Source organism: Podarcis filfolensis (assembly GCF_964270895.1).
Source record: "Podarcis filfolensis genome assembly, chromosome: 9".
In the NCBI taxonomy this organism is placed as follows: Eukaryota; Metazoa; Chordata; class Lepidosauria; order Squamata; family Lacertidae; genus Podarcis; species Podarcis filfolensis.
In genome coordinates this window covers 61,086,208-61,104,058 of record NC_139610.1, presented here as the reverse complement: position 1 = coordinate 61,104,058, position 17,851 = coordinate 61,086,208, and the positions used below count along the sequence as shown (strand labels likewise).

The following is a 17,851-nucleotide window of genomic DNA, read 5'->3' as shown; positions in this document are numbered from 1 at the left end:
TAGCACACTAGCATAGAGGCAGGATAGGAAAGATTTATTTATGAGCGAACGCATACAAAAGTGACAGAGAGAAAACAGGCTGATTCATTTGCCCTTAGATGAGATGTCAATGGAACTGAGGTTGATTAGAGTCTGAAATGGATAATGCATTTCCTAATCAAATCAGCTGAGAAAAATGAACTAAGGAATTCATATAGGGGTTAGATAAAGGGGGAGAAATAAAACCTAGGAATAATAATAATAATAATAATAATAATAATAATAATAATGTGCTTTCCCCCTTATGTACCATGGAAACATATATTTCTCCCGCAGTTTTCATCTCTGCAGTTTTGTTGTGTGCTTGTATTCCCTTGTCTGAACAAATGGAAACCAAGAGTCCATACATCTTCACATTATATAACAGATGGTTTAGTGCGTAAAATTCTTGTAACTTCTCCAGAGAGTAAGATTGCAGATTTTTATTTTTATTTTTAAAAATGTTTTTAAGTCTTAAATCAGTTCCCTGTGAAATGGTCCTTTGCAAATCATGCCAGTGGTGGTCTCCCTTTAACGCTGCATCTAATATATGATCTCAGCAGCTGACTAATAAATGGACCAGCAAAATAGCATCAGGGGAACAAATTTTACCTTGAGAATAGTACTATAATAACTCCTGTTTCCCAGCAACCTGTTACTGTATGATATTTGGACCTCTTGTTTCTGGATGTTGGTAGCTGAAGAACCAAGGAGGAAAAATATGACTAACCTGGAGTGTTTTGTCTTGTCTTGTTTTGTTTCACAGGAAAAAGCCCAATATTTACAGAGGACTCTTGCCTCTCAAGTAGATAAATCCACACAGACTGAACTTGTAGGCCACGATGTAAGTAGCTGTTTTAAACAGTTTTTCTTTTATCTTCTGTATTGATATTTAAATCTCTACCAGCCTATTTTCCTTTGCTACTGCTGTGTCTGCGTATTGATGTAAAAGTGCAACACCATTCATCTTTCGCTCTTAAATGATTCTCAAATGCCTTCTGCAACAGAAAAAAAAGAAGATAATTACAGCTACCTGCCAGCATACCAATGTCCTATTAATTGCTTGTTTTACCAACAATTCCCTTATACTCTCTAGAATTTGTGCAGGAATGTTCGTGGAGAATATGTATTAGTAGAATTTGAAGTCTTTCCCTATTTTCAAATATTGTAAAAAGCATTTACCTACTTATTAACAACTTAATGAACGTATTATGCATAATCACCAAAGACTAAGCTAGTCTTTTATTTTCTTTTTAAAAATTGTATTACAAATGAAAGCTGGAGAAGTTTGCAGAGAAGTTTGCATTAATATTTTAATCACTGGGTATCAGCAGGGGATGTTGCTAGTAATTTAATTGAAAATTAGAATTTTTATCCTGGTGCGATTATGAACTGTGACTATCAAGAAAGTACTCCAATGTATTGGAATGATTAATAGAGCTGGCTTGCATGTGATATCATTCCCATTACAACCTCCCTTGAAAAGTATATTGGTAATCAAGGTTTGAAAGACAGAACCACAATTATTATCTACCGGAACGAACATGGTACTGTTACCTTTTTCAAACAGCATCCTCTAAAGTAGTTTCTGATTTTTGATGTAGATTCATATGTGCTTTTGGTCAGTTCCATCAGTACTGAAGTTGTTGTGTGCATTTTACTTTTATGGAATTTCTGTTTCTCAAAGCAGAATTAATGAATAGGATAGCCCTGTTCTGGTAGGTGTGCTGGACATTAACCTTAAAGGAAGTCATCTTTTTGTTTTGTTGTCTTTCAAAGAAGTGGGAATCCTTGTTGTGATCATATGTGAATGGATGGCTCTGTGGACTAGCTCTTTGGCTTCCCCACTTTCCATTTGGAGTGGGATTCTGATTTGGGGCTGCCTACAAACAAGCCAGAAACCCAGTGTTCTTGGGTGAAATGGCCAAATGAGAGATCTGTAGAACCTGCATTTCCATCTCTGCATTCTGTGGTGGTACTGTTGTCTGCCAGGACCGTAGGCCAAATCATCAGCACATTGAAACTGATTCTTACGCTTATTTATTTATCACATCATTTGTGTGTTTATTACATCTATATCCTGTCTGTTGATCTACCCGAAGGCATCAAAGAGACTAAATTAAAATTACCAAAAGCAAGAATAAAGCAGTTTTTAGAAACAGTATAATGATTCACCAAGGGAAACCTCTCATAAGGTTTGGGTGGTATTTGGGTGGTATTTGGGGGGTATTTTTTTTACCTGAATAAAAGAGACAACTTTCCAGATTACTTGAGTTAACCTAGAAGTTTCAAAGTCACAAATGAATATTATTTTGAGGGTTTTACTTTGATTCGTGGCTAGCAGTGTTTTCCTCAATTTTTGTACCAGCCAAGTTTCAAGATTTTCCATTGCCATTTCCCTAGGGTTTCACAGTCAGGAGCTGCAACTGGATTGCCATATGTTTTACTCACACAAGTTAACAAATATCTGGATATGCATGCACCCTGATGTCACCAAGCTTAGCCACTTTATATTATAAAGACACCTTGGAGAAAAGACAGTGAACAGATAATGGGGAGAAATAAAACAGCACATTTGCTAGCATAAACAAGGGAAGTATCGTTGATAACAGATTGATAAAACAAATGTCATGCAGCTAAGAATTAGGTTTTTTGGTACATATATCTCCAATACACTCCACCAATTCAGGGCTTTAATTTTAGCAGGGGAACTTAAAGGATGATATGCAACTAAGTTTTACTCAGAGTAAACGCACCAAATGGAAACAAGACTGATTTTTATAGATCATTGGAAGAAAAATTATCTGAGTATGTGGACCAAAAAATTATAATAATGGGAGATATGAATGGTGTGGTATCATTGGAAATGGACAGGCAAAGAGAAGTAAAGAACAACGAAGGGAAATTGCCTAAGACATTTTTTACAATGACGAAAAACTGTAATCTGATTGACATTTGGAGACTTAAACACCCATTGGAGAAACAATTTACATATTATTCAGAACCGAATCAGTCATTATCAAGAATAGATCAAATTTGGGTTTCGAGCGATTTGACTCCAAGAATCCAAAAAATTGAAATTCAGGCCAAAGTTATTTCGGATCATAACCCTATAGAATTGGAGTTAAAAGGTTTTGAAGAAAGAACTTTCAGGTGGAGATTGAACGACAATCTATGGGACGATCAGAAGTTGGTGGAAAAATCACAAAAGAAACTCTCGGAATATTTTATGGATAATATCGATAAAGGTACGAAAATGAGTATTGTATGGGACGCAAGTAAGGCAGTAATGAGAGGATTTTTTATTCAGCAAAACTCACTGAGGAAAAACAATAAAGAAAAAAGGACAAAAGAGATTTTAAGACAGATCATGGAAAATGAGCAAAAATTGATCAAAAAACCTAATAATTTGAAAATAAAGCAGGAAATAAGGACACTACAAACTCAATTTGCAATGATAATAAATAAAGAAGTCGAATGGAACATTAAAAGGTTAAGACAAAAAAACTTTGAGTTTGCAAACAAATCAGGAAAATGGCTTGCGTGGCAACTGAAAAAGAGAAAGGAACAGAGTACAATCAATAAAATCAAGATAAATGGAGAGGAGACAGTCGATCCGAAAGAAATAAGGAGAGGTTTCTTGGAATTCTATAAACAGTTATATAAAAATAAAGAAAGAAATAAGAAGAAGAAAATAGAAAGATACTTAAAAGAGAAAATGGTGCAGAAGATCCCGACAGACCAAAAAGACCAGCTGAATGCCCCAATAGGAAAAGAAGAAGTAAAGGAAGTGATAAAGGAGCTGAAGAGAGGGAAAGCCCCGGGTCCGGATGGGTTTACATCGAGTTATTATAAAGAAATGAAAGATGTGTTGGTGACCCCGTTGACTGAAGTTTTGAACAACATCCTAAAAGAAAGAGACATTCCAGAAACGTGGAAAGAAGCGTTTATTACATTAATTCCGAAACAAGACTCGGATTTAACTCAAGTCAAAAACTACAGGCCTATTTCATTATTAAATACAGACTATAAGATCTTTGCAGGAATTCTTGCGAAGAGATTGAAAAAGATATTGATAAAACTCATACATAAAGATCAAGCAGGCTTCCTACCAGGCAGACAAATGAGAGATAATGTAAGAAATATAATTAATGTCATAGAATATCTGTCTGATAGGAGCGACAAACAAGCAATTTTAATGTTTGTAGATGCAGAAAAGGCCTTTGATAACGTGATTTGGGAATTTATGTTGAAAAACTTAGAATATATGGAAGTGGGACAAGAGTTTTATAATGGTATAAAGGCAATCTATACGGAACAGAGAGCAAAATTGATTGTGAATAATGTTATTACAGAAGATATTCAAATATCTAAAGGAACAAGACAAGGTTGCCCACTATCACCACTGTTATTTATAACGGTTCTGGAAGTCTTCCTAAATGCAATTAGACAAAACAAGCAAATAAAAGGGGTAACAGTAGGTCAAAACGAGTACAAAGTTAAAGCCTTTGCCGATGATTTGGTACTGACTATGGAAGAACCATTAGAAAGTGTGAAGGAGGTATTAGAAGAAATGGAACAATTTGGAAGGGTGGCAGGATTCAGATTGAATAAGAGAAAGACCAAAATTATTGTAAAAAATATGGAACAAAGTATGATTGATTTGTTGCAGCAACGAACTGAGATAGAGGTGGTGAAAAAGGTCAAATATTTGGGAATTTGGTTATCATCTAAGAATATTGATTTGTATCAAAATAATTATATCCCGGTTTGGAAAGGAATTAAGAAAGATCTGGAGGTGTGGGCCAGATTGAAATTATCATTCTGGGGAAGAATATCTACGATAAAGATGACGGTGCTACCGAAAATGCTGTTTTTATTTCAGACTATACCCATATTAAAGGGTACAGGAACCTTCAGAGATTGGCAAAAAGTGATCTCAAGGTATATCTGGCAGGGGAAAAAGCCGAGAATAAAATTTAAGTTACTGACGGATGCAAAAGAAAGAGGAGGCTTCGCCCTGCCAGATATGAGACTGTACTATGAAGCAGCATGTATATGCTGGATAAAGGAATGGATAAAGTTAGAAAACAATGAGCTATTAGATCTTGAGGGTTTCGACAACAGATTTGGGTGGCACGCGTATCTATGGTGCAATAAAAAAAGGGTTCACAAAGGATTTGGAAACCATATTTTCAGAGGTCCACTAATAGAGGTCTGGGAAAGATACAAAAATATATTAGAACCAAAAACACCACATTGGTTATCCCCGCTAGAGGTACTGAGTGTTAAGAAGATTAATACGAGAGAAAAATGGGGTACATATGGCGAATTGGTAACCAGTGAAGGAGGAAAATGGAAATTGAAGCCATATGAACAAGTTAAAGAGTATATGAATGATTGGCTGCACTATTTCCAAGTAAATGAAACATTTAAAAAAGACTTGAAGGATAAAGGATATGTTGAAAAAGAATCAATTTTCCAAAAAGACATAATAAATAATGAGTATAAAATTCTGTCAAAAATGTATAAGATATTGTTGGAGTGGTATACTAAAGATGAAGAGGTCAAATCGGTAATGATACAGTGGGCAAGGGATGTAGGGCACAACATTCAATTCGAAGAATGGGAAAAATTGTGGAAAGAGAACATAAGATTTACGGCTTGTACGTTACTGAAAGAGAATGTGATGAAAATGTTTTATAGATGGTATATGACACCTGTAAAATTAGCAAAGATGTATAAGGTTGATAACAAATGTTGGAAATGCAAAGAAAAAGAAGGGACGTTCTTTCATCAATGGTGGGAATGTAAGAAAGTGAGAAGCTTTTGGGAATTGATATATAATGAGTTGAAAAAAATGTTAAGATATACTTTTGTGAAGAAACCTGAAGCTTTTCTTTTAGGGATAGTAGGAAAGGACATAAGAAGGAAGGACTGCAAGCTTTTCCAATACGCAGTAACGGCAGCCAGAATTGTGTTGGCCCAGAAGTGGAAACAAGAAGAGATACCGACAGTAGAAGAATGGAGACTAAAACTGACAGACTATGCAGAACTGGATAAACTAACTGGGAAAATTAGATATAGTAAAGATCAAAAATTTATTGAGGACTGGGAAAAATTTGTGGATTATCTGAAAAATATATGTGGTATTAACACAACACTAGCAGGTTTCCAAGAGGCACTGTAAAAAACAAATAAGTATTGTTTATTAGAAATACTAGGAATAAGGAGGAACATTGGCAATACGTGAAAAGGGAATGTGTATCAAAGGTAAAAATATGGATGATTGTCAGAGACGCTGAAGGAAGTCCAAAACAGTTATGATTTGTTATATTCGAGATGAAATGTATAATTTGATGAAAACCAATAAAATCTATTTAAAAAAAAAAAAAAAAAGTTTTACTCAGAGTAGACACACTGAAATTAACAAACATGACTAAGTTATGTCCATTAATTTCAACAGGCCTACTCTGAGCAAAACTTAATCGTGTACCACCCTAAGTAAGGAATTATGTTACTATAATTTGGAACACAGCATTTCTTCCTGCATTGTAAATTGTTCTGTTAAGTTATGGTGTCCTGAATATTTGACTAATATGGAATGCAGTGCAGTGCAGTGCAGTTTTGATTTTCCAGAATGCTCTGAAAACATTTGCAAAGTGGTGTCATAAAATTAGTTTTGCCTATACTTATTTACCTTTCATTAAGACTTCACTTTGGAATTGTGGAGAACTATGATGTCTTCTTCTCAACAGATTTCCTTGAACTGCAATTTTGGTCACCTCTGTATTTGCTAAGCTCATTTGTGCCCCAGGATTTAGATAATTGGCCTGCGCATAGCATATTGATAAAGAGGGGGATTAATTAAAATAGGTAGATCTCATGTGTTCAAAGGTTGCAAAGGTTGTCAAGAGACCTCTGCCAGAAAATGAGGTAAAACAACATATTGTTTAAAAAATAATAATCCCATTTCTAAGCATACTTAAAGATAATATCCAAGCAAAACTGATTTGGGTGCAAAATGTGTGTGCGTGTGTGTGTGTGTAAAATAGGGAGGGAGAGAAAATTGCTAATGGGTAAGTGGTGAGCATATCTTAATAAATCAATGTCAGTTTAACCTTTTTCACCTTCTGTTCTTCAAAATCTTCTTTGATTAAGATATCAAGAAATAATTTCTTAAATTTCACTTGCATAATCAAAACAAAGAACGAAGATGCATGTACCATTTGTAATGGAGTTTTCAGTGGTGATAAGATTACATGAACTGATAGGTGCCTCAGTACCAAGCCATATGTTACTATTAAGCAGACACAGATGCTATTCCTATGGCTGGGTATGATTTTCCTTAATCAAACGTAGTGCTTTTGCAACTTCCTACTATTGGCTCTTCTGTCGGAGAACACTCAAGCACCTGCCACTACCTCCGGCCCAATGTTGTAGAAGATTCTGCACCATGGTCCAGGGAACACACTGAATTTGTCTCACCACCACCCTGCTCCCATCCATCCTGCATTTGTTTAAAAGTTTGTATGCGTATAGGCTTTGTCTGTTTAATAGAGGATCTTGCCTTTTCTCAGTTGTGAAGACAGAGCCTATATGTGCCCAGCCTTTATATTGGCTCTGCTCAGAACTTTAGATGAACTGCTTCAGAGACACGATCTCAATCTCACCCACTTCCATTATGCATGCTTGAGTGGCTGTATGGGGCAAATGTGCAGACTCAAACTGGCCAGATAACCGTACACACACCTTCACTTCCCAGGTAAACCAAGAGAGAGTTTTCAGCACTTCACTACATTACCGTTCCCACAACTTTTACTATTTGGGTGAAAGCCATAACAGTTATGCAATTAAAATGATATGCAACCAACATAAGTTGATTATGATATAGGTATACACACATACCTGAAGAGTAGCTTGACCAACTCTTTCTAGTCACAGCAGGTTATATTACATTAAAATACCGTGATTTTGAAATGGAAAGTGCAACTTATAAGTTTGGATCCAAAACTGTAAAAATTGGGCAAAGTCATGCATTGGTCTGCCACTTTGAATCAAAATAGTATCTGACATCTAAATATCAATGAAGACCACTGTCCCCACCTTGGGAACCCTCATGCTGAATTTGGCGACGCTATCTGGAGAGGCAGCTGAAACTATATAAAAAAACAGGCAAAGTCATTCCAAAGTGATGTATCAGTCTACCATCTTGATTCACAATGGCGGCCAGCGTCCAAACAGTAATGCAGGCTGCTGCCTCACTTCAGGAACCCTAATGCCAAGTTTGGTGGTGATATTGCAAGAGGTGGATGAACATATGTAAAAAATAATAATAATATTGTGAAGTCACACCAAAGTGATGTTTTGGTCTACCATCTTGATTCTAATGGTGGCTGGCATTTGAACATTAACAAAGATCACTATCCCTCCTTTGGAAACCCATGTGCCAAGTTTGGTGGTGATATCTCAAGAGGTGGCCTGACCTACAGAGAACAAATGGACAGAAACATGACTTTTGATGTGGAGCTTTAATTAACATGCATTAGCATGTCTTCTGTCAAATTGTTTGTCACTTATCCCAGTACAGTGAACATCAGAGTGTAGGGTTTCTTCTGCTGTACATCATCACTGAACACCATCTTTGTGCAATTTGCATTGGTCCCCCACTTTTCTATAGTACAGATAGACACAGCTCCATCTTATGTGGCCTCCACAACTGCAACTGTTGGTTGCACTATTCTTTCTTGATGCATCTTTGTCTGTCCAGTTATTGTGCTATAGCCTGAGTGGTAGAAATGTGTCTATGATGACACATTTTGCTCCAGATGGATAGGGACTCTTGGATGCCGGCATTACTTTCAATCCAGAACACTCACCTTAATAATTATTAGAAATACCATCATTAATACTCCACTTCTTTCAAAATCTGATTATCTTGTAGAATTACTTTTTCCATTCCAGATAGTTGTATTCTTCCTCTTTTCCCCTCTTCCTTTGGTGATCTGGAGGACTATATTTGCATTACACCTCATTCTTTTATGTTGTAACATGCACCATCTTCAGCCTTTATCCATTTCAGCAATTTACAAAACAATGCTGAGATGAGGGTACTGAGAAGCAGACTTTAAAGCATGACCATCATGTGCCAAGATGGGAGTTGCACCCAGTCAAAACATTATAATCTGCACATAGTGGTATGGGGAGGGGTCACTCATTTGACACGGCAGCTATAATCATCACCATGTTGTTGCAGTGGGGTAGATCCAAAGGCAAGAAGGAAACCAGCTTGCTACTAACTGTGAAAACTTGCACAACAGTCAAGTGCTATAATAGGTAGGGTCATGAGCAGCTTTAATGGTGATGCTTAGGCAAGACGAAGTACATTGTTGGTTTCAATTGCGACATTTCAATGAGGTGTAAATTCCAAAAGTGGAAGACATCGTCTGCATTTAGAAAGCCTGAATGGATCCAACACACTATTTGAAAAGAACTGCTCTTCATGATGTGATGGAAACCACTTCATGATCTCTTCTCAAATGGTTTATTGCACGGTTAAAGCCAATGACTTTTCCCCAGACAAGGACTCAAGGCGACTTACAACTAAAATAGAAATAACTATTGTGGGGGGGGATCATTAAAAATATTGTGAAGACTGCTCAATATAGTCCCCTTTTTGTATTTACCCTTCTCCACACCCCTTTTTTCACCCATTTTCTACAACCCTCTTGTTTGTTTGTTTTAGTTTTTTAGCTAGCAGACATAGTTGGCAAAATAAATATATTTATATGGATAGATATTGCTTTGGACATTGAAACATAAATCACTTTAAGCCAGTGAACTATTTTACATGATGCACTGGGCAGTTCTGTGTTCCACTTATGGATATTGCTACAGCACATTCATGGTAAACTCTTTGTTGACAGCATTTAGGGCTAAATGCATTGATGCACAACACTCCCTTGTGGCTTCCTGGAAAGGAATGGAGTGTCTTGTCCTTGCCACCTGACAGAAATTCTGGCTCTGCAGTTTGTTGCCAAAAATACCATTATGTTTACATAGGATAACATCTGTTCCTGCCATTGTTCATCTCTTCTGCTGTTGTGGGTGCTTTCTCCTTCTGTGTCTTCCATATTTATTATGATAGTATTTGCAACATCTAAAATATGGTCCATATCTCAAAACGTATTAGCAATGCATGAACAATTTGCACTTACTGATTGGGTTCATAATTGCATGCCCATGTATTCATCTGCATTACTTCTGGATCTTATGTATAATATATGATTGCAGGTGAGCATGGGAGCATGTGCACATTTTTAATTCTTCTTTCTTGTTTTTGCATTTACCGTATTACAAAATATTTTTCCCCAAACACTTAAAGATATTTTAAAGCTATTGCTTCACAGAAGTAGCTCTCTCTGTTGACTTTTGAAGCAGAGCTGCATTTCGACGAAATGCAGTCATTCCAAGTAGATTATTTACCAGAATCTCACAGTGCTTCTACTCAGTGTCTAATGCTAATAGTCAACAGTGGTTTTATATTTTTAAGAATAGTTAAAAAATGCAGTTAAGGTACAAGATGTGGCTTTCAGTGAAAACATGAGTTATCTCTTAACTCAGTGAATACTGTACATGAGTTATCCTTAGTGGGAAAAAAGTCCAGTGATGTCTTATCTATATATGGAAAACCAATAAAATCTTAACTGCACAATATAACAACAATAACCATATCTTAAATCAATGTCAAAACATTTTGTTTTTGACATCCATACAACAATCTTGTAAGGTAGGTCAGTCTTCTTATTTACATACTGAAGAAAGGTGATGGGGTGAAGTCCAGAAGTTCAGTTTCTGCAGCGATGCTTCCCTCCAAATGCTGTTGAACTCCAGCTCCCCTCAGACACAGCCAGCATGGTCAGTGATAATGGGAATTGTATATGGAGGGTTGCAGGTTCCCCACTCTGGTTAAAGCTACATATAAGCTAAATTCAGATCAGAGACTTCCTGATATTTATCACAGCTCCTTATCCACAAACTCTCTAGACAAACACTCTAGAAAAGTCTGAAACATGTGCAGCATATGTTGAGTACACAGCCAGATCTCCTTTGCATTAGGTAATTGGATTCAGAGCAACACTAAGCTAATATAATTTTATTAATTTTCCTCAGTTCATCTTGTTTGTCTTTGGTGCTCAATTTCCCCCTAATCTGATTCTTCATATAGGTGTGGGATCCTTCTTCATTGAGATTCTCTAAATGTGCAATGTTTTAGTTAAAACATATGTATTGGAGTATTTCACTGATTATAATAGTAAGCATGATTATATTTGTTTTAATCATTATTGTGCTTTGGCTTAAATATTTTAATACAACTTTTTAGGGCACAAGGCATCTGTAACACAAATATTGTTTTATGTCTCTTCTACCAGTGATGCATGCAACTTAATCTTTGAGACTTCATTTATCATATTTTTTTTCTTCTTTTTTAAAGGCCCTGTGGAATTCTTCATGTACTGAACGTTCAGTTTACAAACCAATCAGCATCTCATTGGTACCAACATTATTTAATTAAAATAACATATCCTTGGACACACACACCACATAGACAATTAGTTTCACTTTGTTGCCTGTATAAAGATGAATCTGCCTTTGCCTTTGGGGGGTTTGCTGGGACAAAATGCCTTGCTCATTATAAAAAACAAGTATTCTTCACTATTCTCATTTGCATTAACAAATATTTGATTAAGTTATTACCAATAAATTATTACAGGCATTTGAAAAATCAAAATAAAGTATAATTTTATCTTCCATAACTTGTGTACAGTTGTATTGTCCTTTGGGGTCAGCAGTAGTACACTTTGGTGGTTACCAAGAGCAACATTCAAGGCCAATGTTCCTGTTTTAGGCAGGAAACCGTTTTCGGCCACACCAAGTCTATTGTGACTTCTCATGCCAAAACAGGCTACTAAGCAGTTTACAAAATATAAAAAGCAATTTAGGTTATTGTACAAGCTTCCTGTAAAAATCACATTTTGTGCACTTTTTTGTTTGGTTTTTTACTGAGACAGCCACAAAATTTGGAGAAGTGTAATCCAGTGGATAAGTTCGGGACTAGCAAATTAGGGTGGTTTGGTTTACATGGACCAATACATGGATCTCTGTTGAGAAGCACCCTCCCCAGAATTTACTATAATCAGGCAATATTAAGTAACTACAGGAGAAATCACATCATCTAGTTTTATATTTACAGTTTAGCATAGGTGCAACAAAACATCAATCAGTCTTTCTTCTGTTTTCTTATTCTTACTTCTAGCTCATTTGTTGCTCTGCTAGCTGTCGATTCTCATCTTGAGCCTATTATTTTGTAAAGAATTTACTTGCATATGGAACACAATTTTGAACTCTCTCATTTTTTTTTCCAATTTCTCCTTCTTTGCATAGCCAAACCTAACCCAGTTTACAGATCTTTTACCTCTTTCTCTTGTACTACCATATCAGGAGTAAGGTAGCTGTGGCCCATCCTGATGTGCTACACCTCCCTCATCCCTGATCATTGGGGATGCTGGCTGAGGTCGATTTATGGGAGTTGCAATTGAAGAACATTTGGAGGGCCACAGATTTTCTATCCTTATACTATATATTGTACAGAACATGATATAGTACAGAACACTTATAAGAACATGGTGAGTTTTAGAATTTTAATGCTAACATGTTTTATAATCCAGTTAGTAACAAATACTGTTTCAAGGAGATTGAAGGAAACATCTCTTCACTGAATTTATTCTCTTCCTCTATTCTCATTTTCTTCCCTTAACTTCTTTTCTGGTATCTGCATCTGATTGCATCTGTTATCATAGCTGGAAATACACCCTAAGCTCTACTTCAATGAGCTAAAGCAGGCTCTCAATGAACTCAATGGGGCTTGCTTTCGATCAGACATGCATACGATTGCATGGGTAGAATCCAAGGCAATGCAGATTTCTCAGAAGTATGGCTAGACATGATATAAAACATGGCATAACTGCATCACATCACACTACAGGTAAGAACATCAGGAATACTCTGTTGGCTGAGGCCAGGATCAGGAAAGAAGGGAATTAAACTGCAAGAGCACCTTGTTGACTATTCCTGATCTAGAAGAATGGCTTTATGGAGGAGAATTCAGTTTGTACAATCCCACACCAGCAGTCTGCAGTGGTACATTCCAGGAAATGTTTTATAGTTTGATGAATTATTTGCCTAGAAAGTATCTTAGGTTGCACTCTTGTGGTCCCTGGGAGGGCCATAGAATTTTGCAGAACTCCTACACCTCAGGCAGAAAGGAAGAACATGCTGTCTAGCCAAAGAAGTCTCCCCACTGCAGCCAAGGAAACATCCACATTGGTCCCTCCTCTGCTGTTGGGAGAAAGGGGACCTGTGGGGGGTGGGGGGAGGCTTTGGATCTGTTCAATCTAAAGCCCTCCTGTTCTCCTTAAGTTCCCCTGAGAAAAGGGGAATACATCAGATTGCATATTTTTGTGTGCCCTCTCCAGCCACTGCCCCACAAGTCAGAATCCCCTACATCTTCTGCTCTGGCTGGCGAGAGACTGACAGGGCTCAGAATGGGGTTGCTTCTGCCAGCACATGTTATTTCCACACATACCCTCCTGGCTCCACAAATACCCTTCTAGCTCCAAATATACATTCATTTTTACTCAATGGAAAGAGCCTTGTAGCACCACTTCATTCTCCTTCATTATGGTTGACTGTATCATTGTCACCATCGCCATCCTTTGCATGCCTCTACTAGATGCGGGCAGAAAAGAATCTGGAAGAAGAATCATTTCTCCCCCACCCTTTTACTGATGTGTGAAAGGAAAGCAGTTTGCTGGTATAAGTGAAAAAAGTCCTTGACTTCTGCTTTTACTAGTGCACCCATTGATCATGAGAAGAAAAGCTTTCATCCAGGTATTGCACAGATGTAATACAGTGGGAGGTGAGGAGACTGAAATGATAGACTATGGTGCATTTCATGCATTGCTCCACATCAGTGATGCATGCAATATGTGAGAGCTGAACTTGCAAACAGTACTCAGGAGAGGGGCCCTCTGCATCAGTAGTTGATCACACAGGTGCTGATTATTGGAGTAACTACATGTGTTCAGCTACTCACAGCACTCTGCAAACATTCATGCTGAACACATGGATGTCATGTATCTGGAGCCACTAGGGGCTGCACTGTTCAGGACAGCAAGGACAGCTGATTTCTCTTACTGCTCCATGTGATAGCCGCACATGTAACATAAATAATGTGTGAATAGGGAGGATGAACAGACTATAATAGCCATCATTGTTTCATATGGACAGTACCTGTGTAAATCTTGCTGCATCTGCTCTGAAAATACGGTTATAAATACAGGATGTTTTCAAGTAAGTACATCATTTTCAAGTACTGAAATCCCTTTTTTTTTTTTTAACTACCCTACTCTAAATATATTAACATTGCGAATGTCATTACAATGCAAAGCTGGATATAATATTGCAGCTTTACTGCGATAATAAGCTTACATGGTATATTTTCTACACTAACCAGAAATCCCATAACAATTCTGATATATTTAATTCCATACTTATACACATTAAACCTTTTCAGATTCACACAAATGCATAAGGTAGAACTCAGATTTTTCCATTCCATTTTTTCATTAAATTCAGGAGATAGTCTATTTTATGGTCTAAATACCTTGATGGATGCTAGTGATATTCCAGCTTCAGTGGTATTCTCACATAATGGTGCATTTGAGAAATACTGACATAACAAGACACCTTAATAATTTTTATAAAAAATACATTTATTTTTTTTGCAAACTCAGAAGTACAAAATGTAGAAAAGGATCTTGGGATATAACATTCCTTTGAACAAAAGAGCTCTTCTCCCCCTTTATTGTTTGTAATGATTCTATGGAGCACTTTTGAAATAATGTTTTAAGCAATAATTAAAGCAGAGAAGAAGAAGAAGAAAGAGAAAGGAGTAAGACAAAAAAATAACAGAAAAGAAAGCAGGGAAGGTATCTGGGTGGGTTTCTTGGCCATTTAAAAGTGCAGGTCTCTTCAGTTCATGGCTGAAAAACCACAGATAGTAAGAAATCACTGGGCTTACACTTACTTAAGTATTTTATTTCTTTATTAATTCTTTTAAATATATTATTTTAACATATTGGCCAGAGGCTTCAAGCAAAATGGTAGACCCAAGTCACCTGCAACAATAAAAATCAAGGGTTCATTCACTGCATTGCAACGAAGCCAAAAGATTGTCTTCAGCTCCAAATCCCAGAAGAGAATCCTAAGCATCACCACCATAAAGGCCCTGTGTTTAAGAAGGTCGCAGACTCTCCTTCACTGGAGGTTTTTAAGCAAAAGTTGAATGACCATCTATCAGTGATTCTTTGTGTGATACGTGCATTGCAGGGAGTTGGAGGAGATGACCTTTCCTACTCCACAAGTCTATTATTCTGGTGATTCAAGGCCACCAGCCACATAACAGGCAGGGAGAAGACCCCAAGCCAACCCTCAGGGAAAGGTCAGAGTGAATTGGTAGACACATACAGGAAGAAGGTGTCCTAACATACCCTAGATATGATCCCAGATCATTAGAGCTTACAAGAGCAAAACCAGCTGTGGATTAAGCTTGGAAATCAGAACTGATAAAATTAAACATTGATTAACTTTCCCCTCTCTGTTCTATTTGAGTGTTTAATTGGAGGTTGTGGTTTGTTTGCTTTGAAGCAAATGGCTGTATAGCAAACTTTTAAATGACCATGCACTGATGACATATTCCTTTTAGTTTGCGGCTGTTAAAATAATATGATGTAATAGGATTTGACTGGGGCAAAATCCTAGTCAATGTCCTTTAAATGTACATATGTGGTTATCTCCAGAACACCCCAAACAAAAGTGAAGGGGGGAGAGCCTTTTAAGGTGAGAGCCAGTGTTGGGAACAATTTGTCTTCATAAAATGATATGTTTAAGAGTTCCTCTGGGTGTCTTGGATTACATCAGAATACATTTCGTTTGGTGGCTGGAAAGGCTGTAGAGGTAAAGGTGAGAAGTACACTTTAAGATTTATGGACGCAGAAGTTTCTGAAGACATAAGCAGAAGCAGAAAATTACTCAATACTTTCCTTCTCTGAAGGTTGGCAATTTGTCCCATATGCATATACACATCAGATCCTAAACTTCAGAAAAAGTCTGAGGGATGAAGTAAGGTCTGGGAGTTGGGTTCACTTACAGAATAAGAAATGCATTGAGCTGTTTCTATTTGTTTCAATGATGTGTTTTATTGTTTCATAGCTCTATTCTTTTTGTAACACTTGTTTTATGTTTTGTACCCTACTCTGGTACCCGCAGATGAATGGTGGGTTATAAATGTTTTAAATAAATAAAAAATAAAAATTCCAGCAAGTGTAAGGTAAAGGTAAAGGGACCCCTGACCGTTAGGTCCAGTCGTGACCGACTCTGGGTTTGCAGCACTGCTTTATTGGCCGAGGGAGCCGGCGTACAGCTTCCAGGTCATGTGGCCAGCATGACTAAGCCACTTCTGGCGAACCAGAGCAGCGCATAGAAACGCCGTTTACCTTCCTGCCGGAGTGGTACCTATTTATCTACTTGCACTTTGACGTGCTTTCAAACTGCTAGGTTGGCAGGAGCAGGGACCGAGCAACAGGAGCTCACCCCGTCGTGGGGATTTGAAACACCAACCTTCTGATCGGCAAGTCCTAGGCTCTGTGGTTTAACCCACAGCGCCACCCGTGTCCCACCAGCAAGTGTAGTCCAAACCAATTAATAGGTATCAAAATACAGGTATCGGTTTATTGTTTATTTTTCCTTTCATCTGGAAACAAGCAAACAAGGTCTTGGTGACAATTCATGACCTTTAGTAGATCAGAACTCTTATCCTCTTTGTTTATGTTGAAAAGGAAATGGTATGAGTGATACAGAGATTTCCTTCCTCCCAATATCTCCTTGGCTCATCTAGCTCTGAGTGACACCTCCCATGTGCCAAGTTCCTTCCTTCCTTCCTTTCTTCCTTCCTTCCTTCCCCGTGTTTTCTCAAATTTAGCAAGTTGTGGATGGAGGGAGTTAGGAGATGACACATCCACCAAACCTTTTATGCAGTGATGGAGTTTGGGCTCTCAAATTTCACTGGCGCCTTGTGTGACACTAAAAATCAGCCTCCCCCTGCCCCCCATTTGTGCTCCTTTCTACAGCATTGTTTGTGGCACCCACTACAAAGTTGTGTCCACCGTGGTCACGCATTGGTCACACTACCCTAAAACCACCTCTACTTTATTTGCTGTTCTTGATTGTTGCCATTCACTCTTGGAAATGTAAGGGGTTTATAGTAGGGTAGGAGCTAAAAAGAATTTCACATCTAGCAACCAATGTACCCCTTTGGTTTCAGATAGTACATGGGTAAAAAAGGTAACGGTAAAGGACCCCTGACCCTTAGGTCCAGTCGTGACCCACTCTGGGGTTGCGGTGCTCATCTCGCTTTACTGGCCGAGGGAGCCGGCGTACAGCTGGGTCATGTGGCCAGCATGACTAAGCCGCTTCTGGCGAACCAGAGCAGCGCACGGAAACGCCGTTTACCTTCCTTACCTATTTATCTACTTGCACTTTGAGGTGCTTTAAAACTGCTAGGTTGGCAGGAGCAGGGACCGAGCAACGGGAGCTCACCCCGTTGCGGGGATTCAAACCGCCAACCTTCTGATCGGCATGTCCTAGGCTCTGTGGTTTAACCCACAGCGCCACCCGCATCAGTACATGGGTAGACAAGTCTAAAAAGCCCAGG

The 17,851-nt window shown here is 37.9% G+C and overlaps 1 protein-coding gene across 8 annotated transcripts in view; it reads left to right on the top strand.

Annotated features, from left to right (window-relative positions):
- Positions 1 to 17,851, top strand: part of CCSER1 (coiled-coil serine rich protein 1) — a 709,135-nt gene that overhangs the window by 413,417 nt on the left and 277,867 nt on the right. For 5 of the 8 annotated variants that reach the window (XM_083571140.1, XM_083571139.1, XM_083571141.1 and 2 more), the window contains exon 9: positions 785 to 862. In XM_083571140.1, the coding sequence (XP_083427266.1) occupies positions 785 to 862 (78 nt within the window). Of the gene's footprint in view, positions 1 to 784; positions 2,765 to 6,428; positions 11,835 to 17,851 lie in introns of those variants that run through there. The other 3 variants (XM_083571143.1, XM_083571142.1, XR_014538426.1) reach the window with 2 other exon arrangements.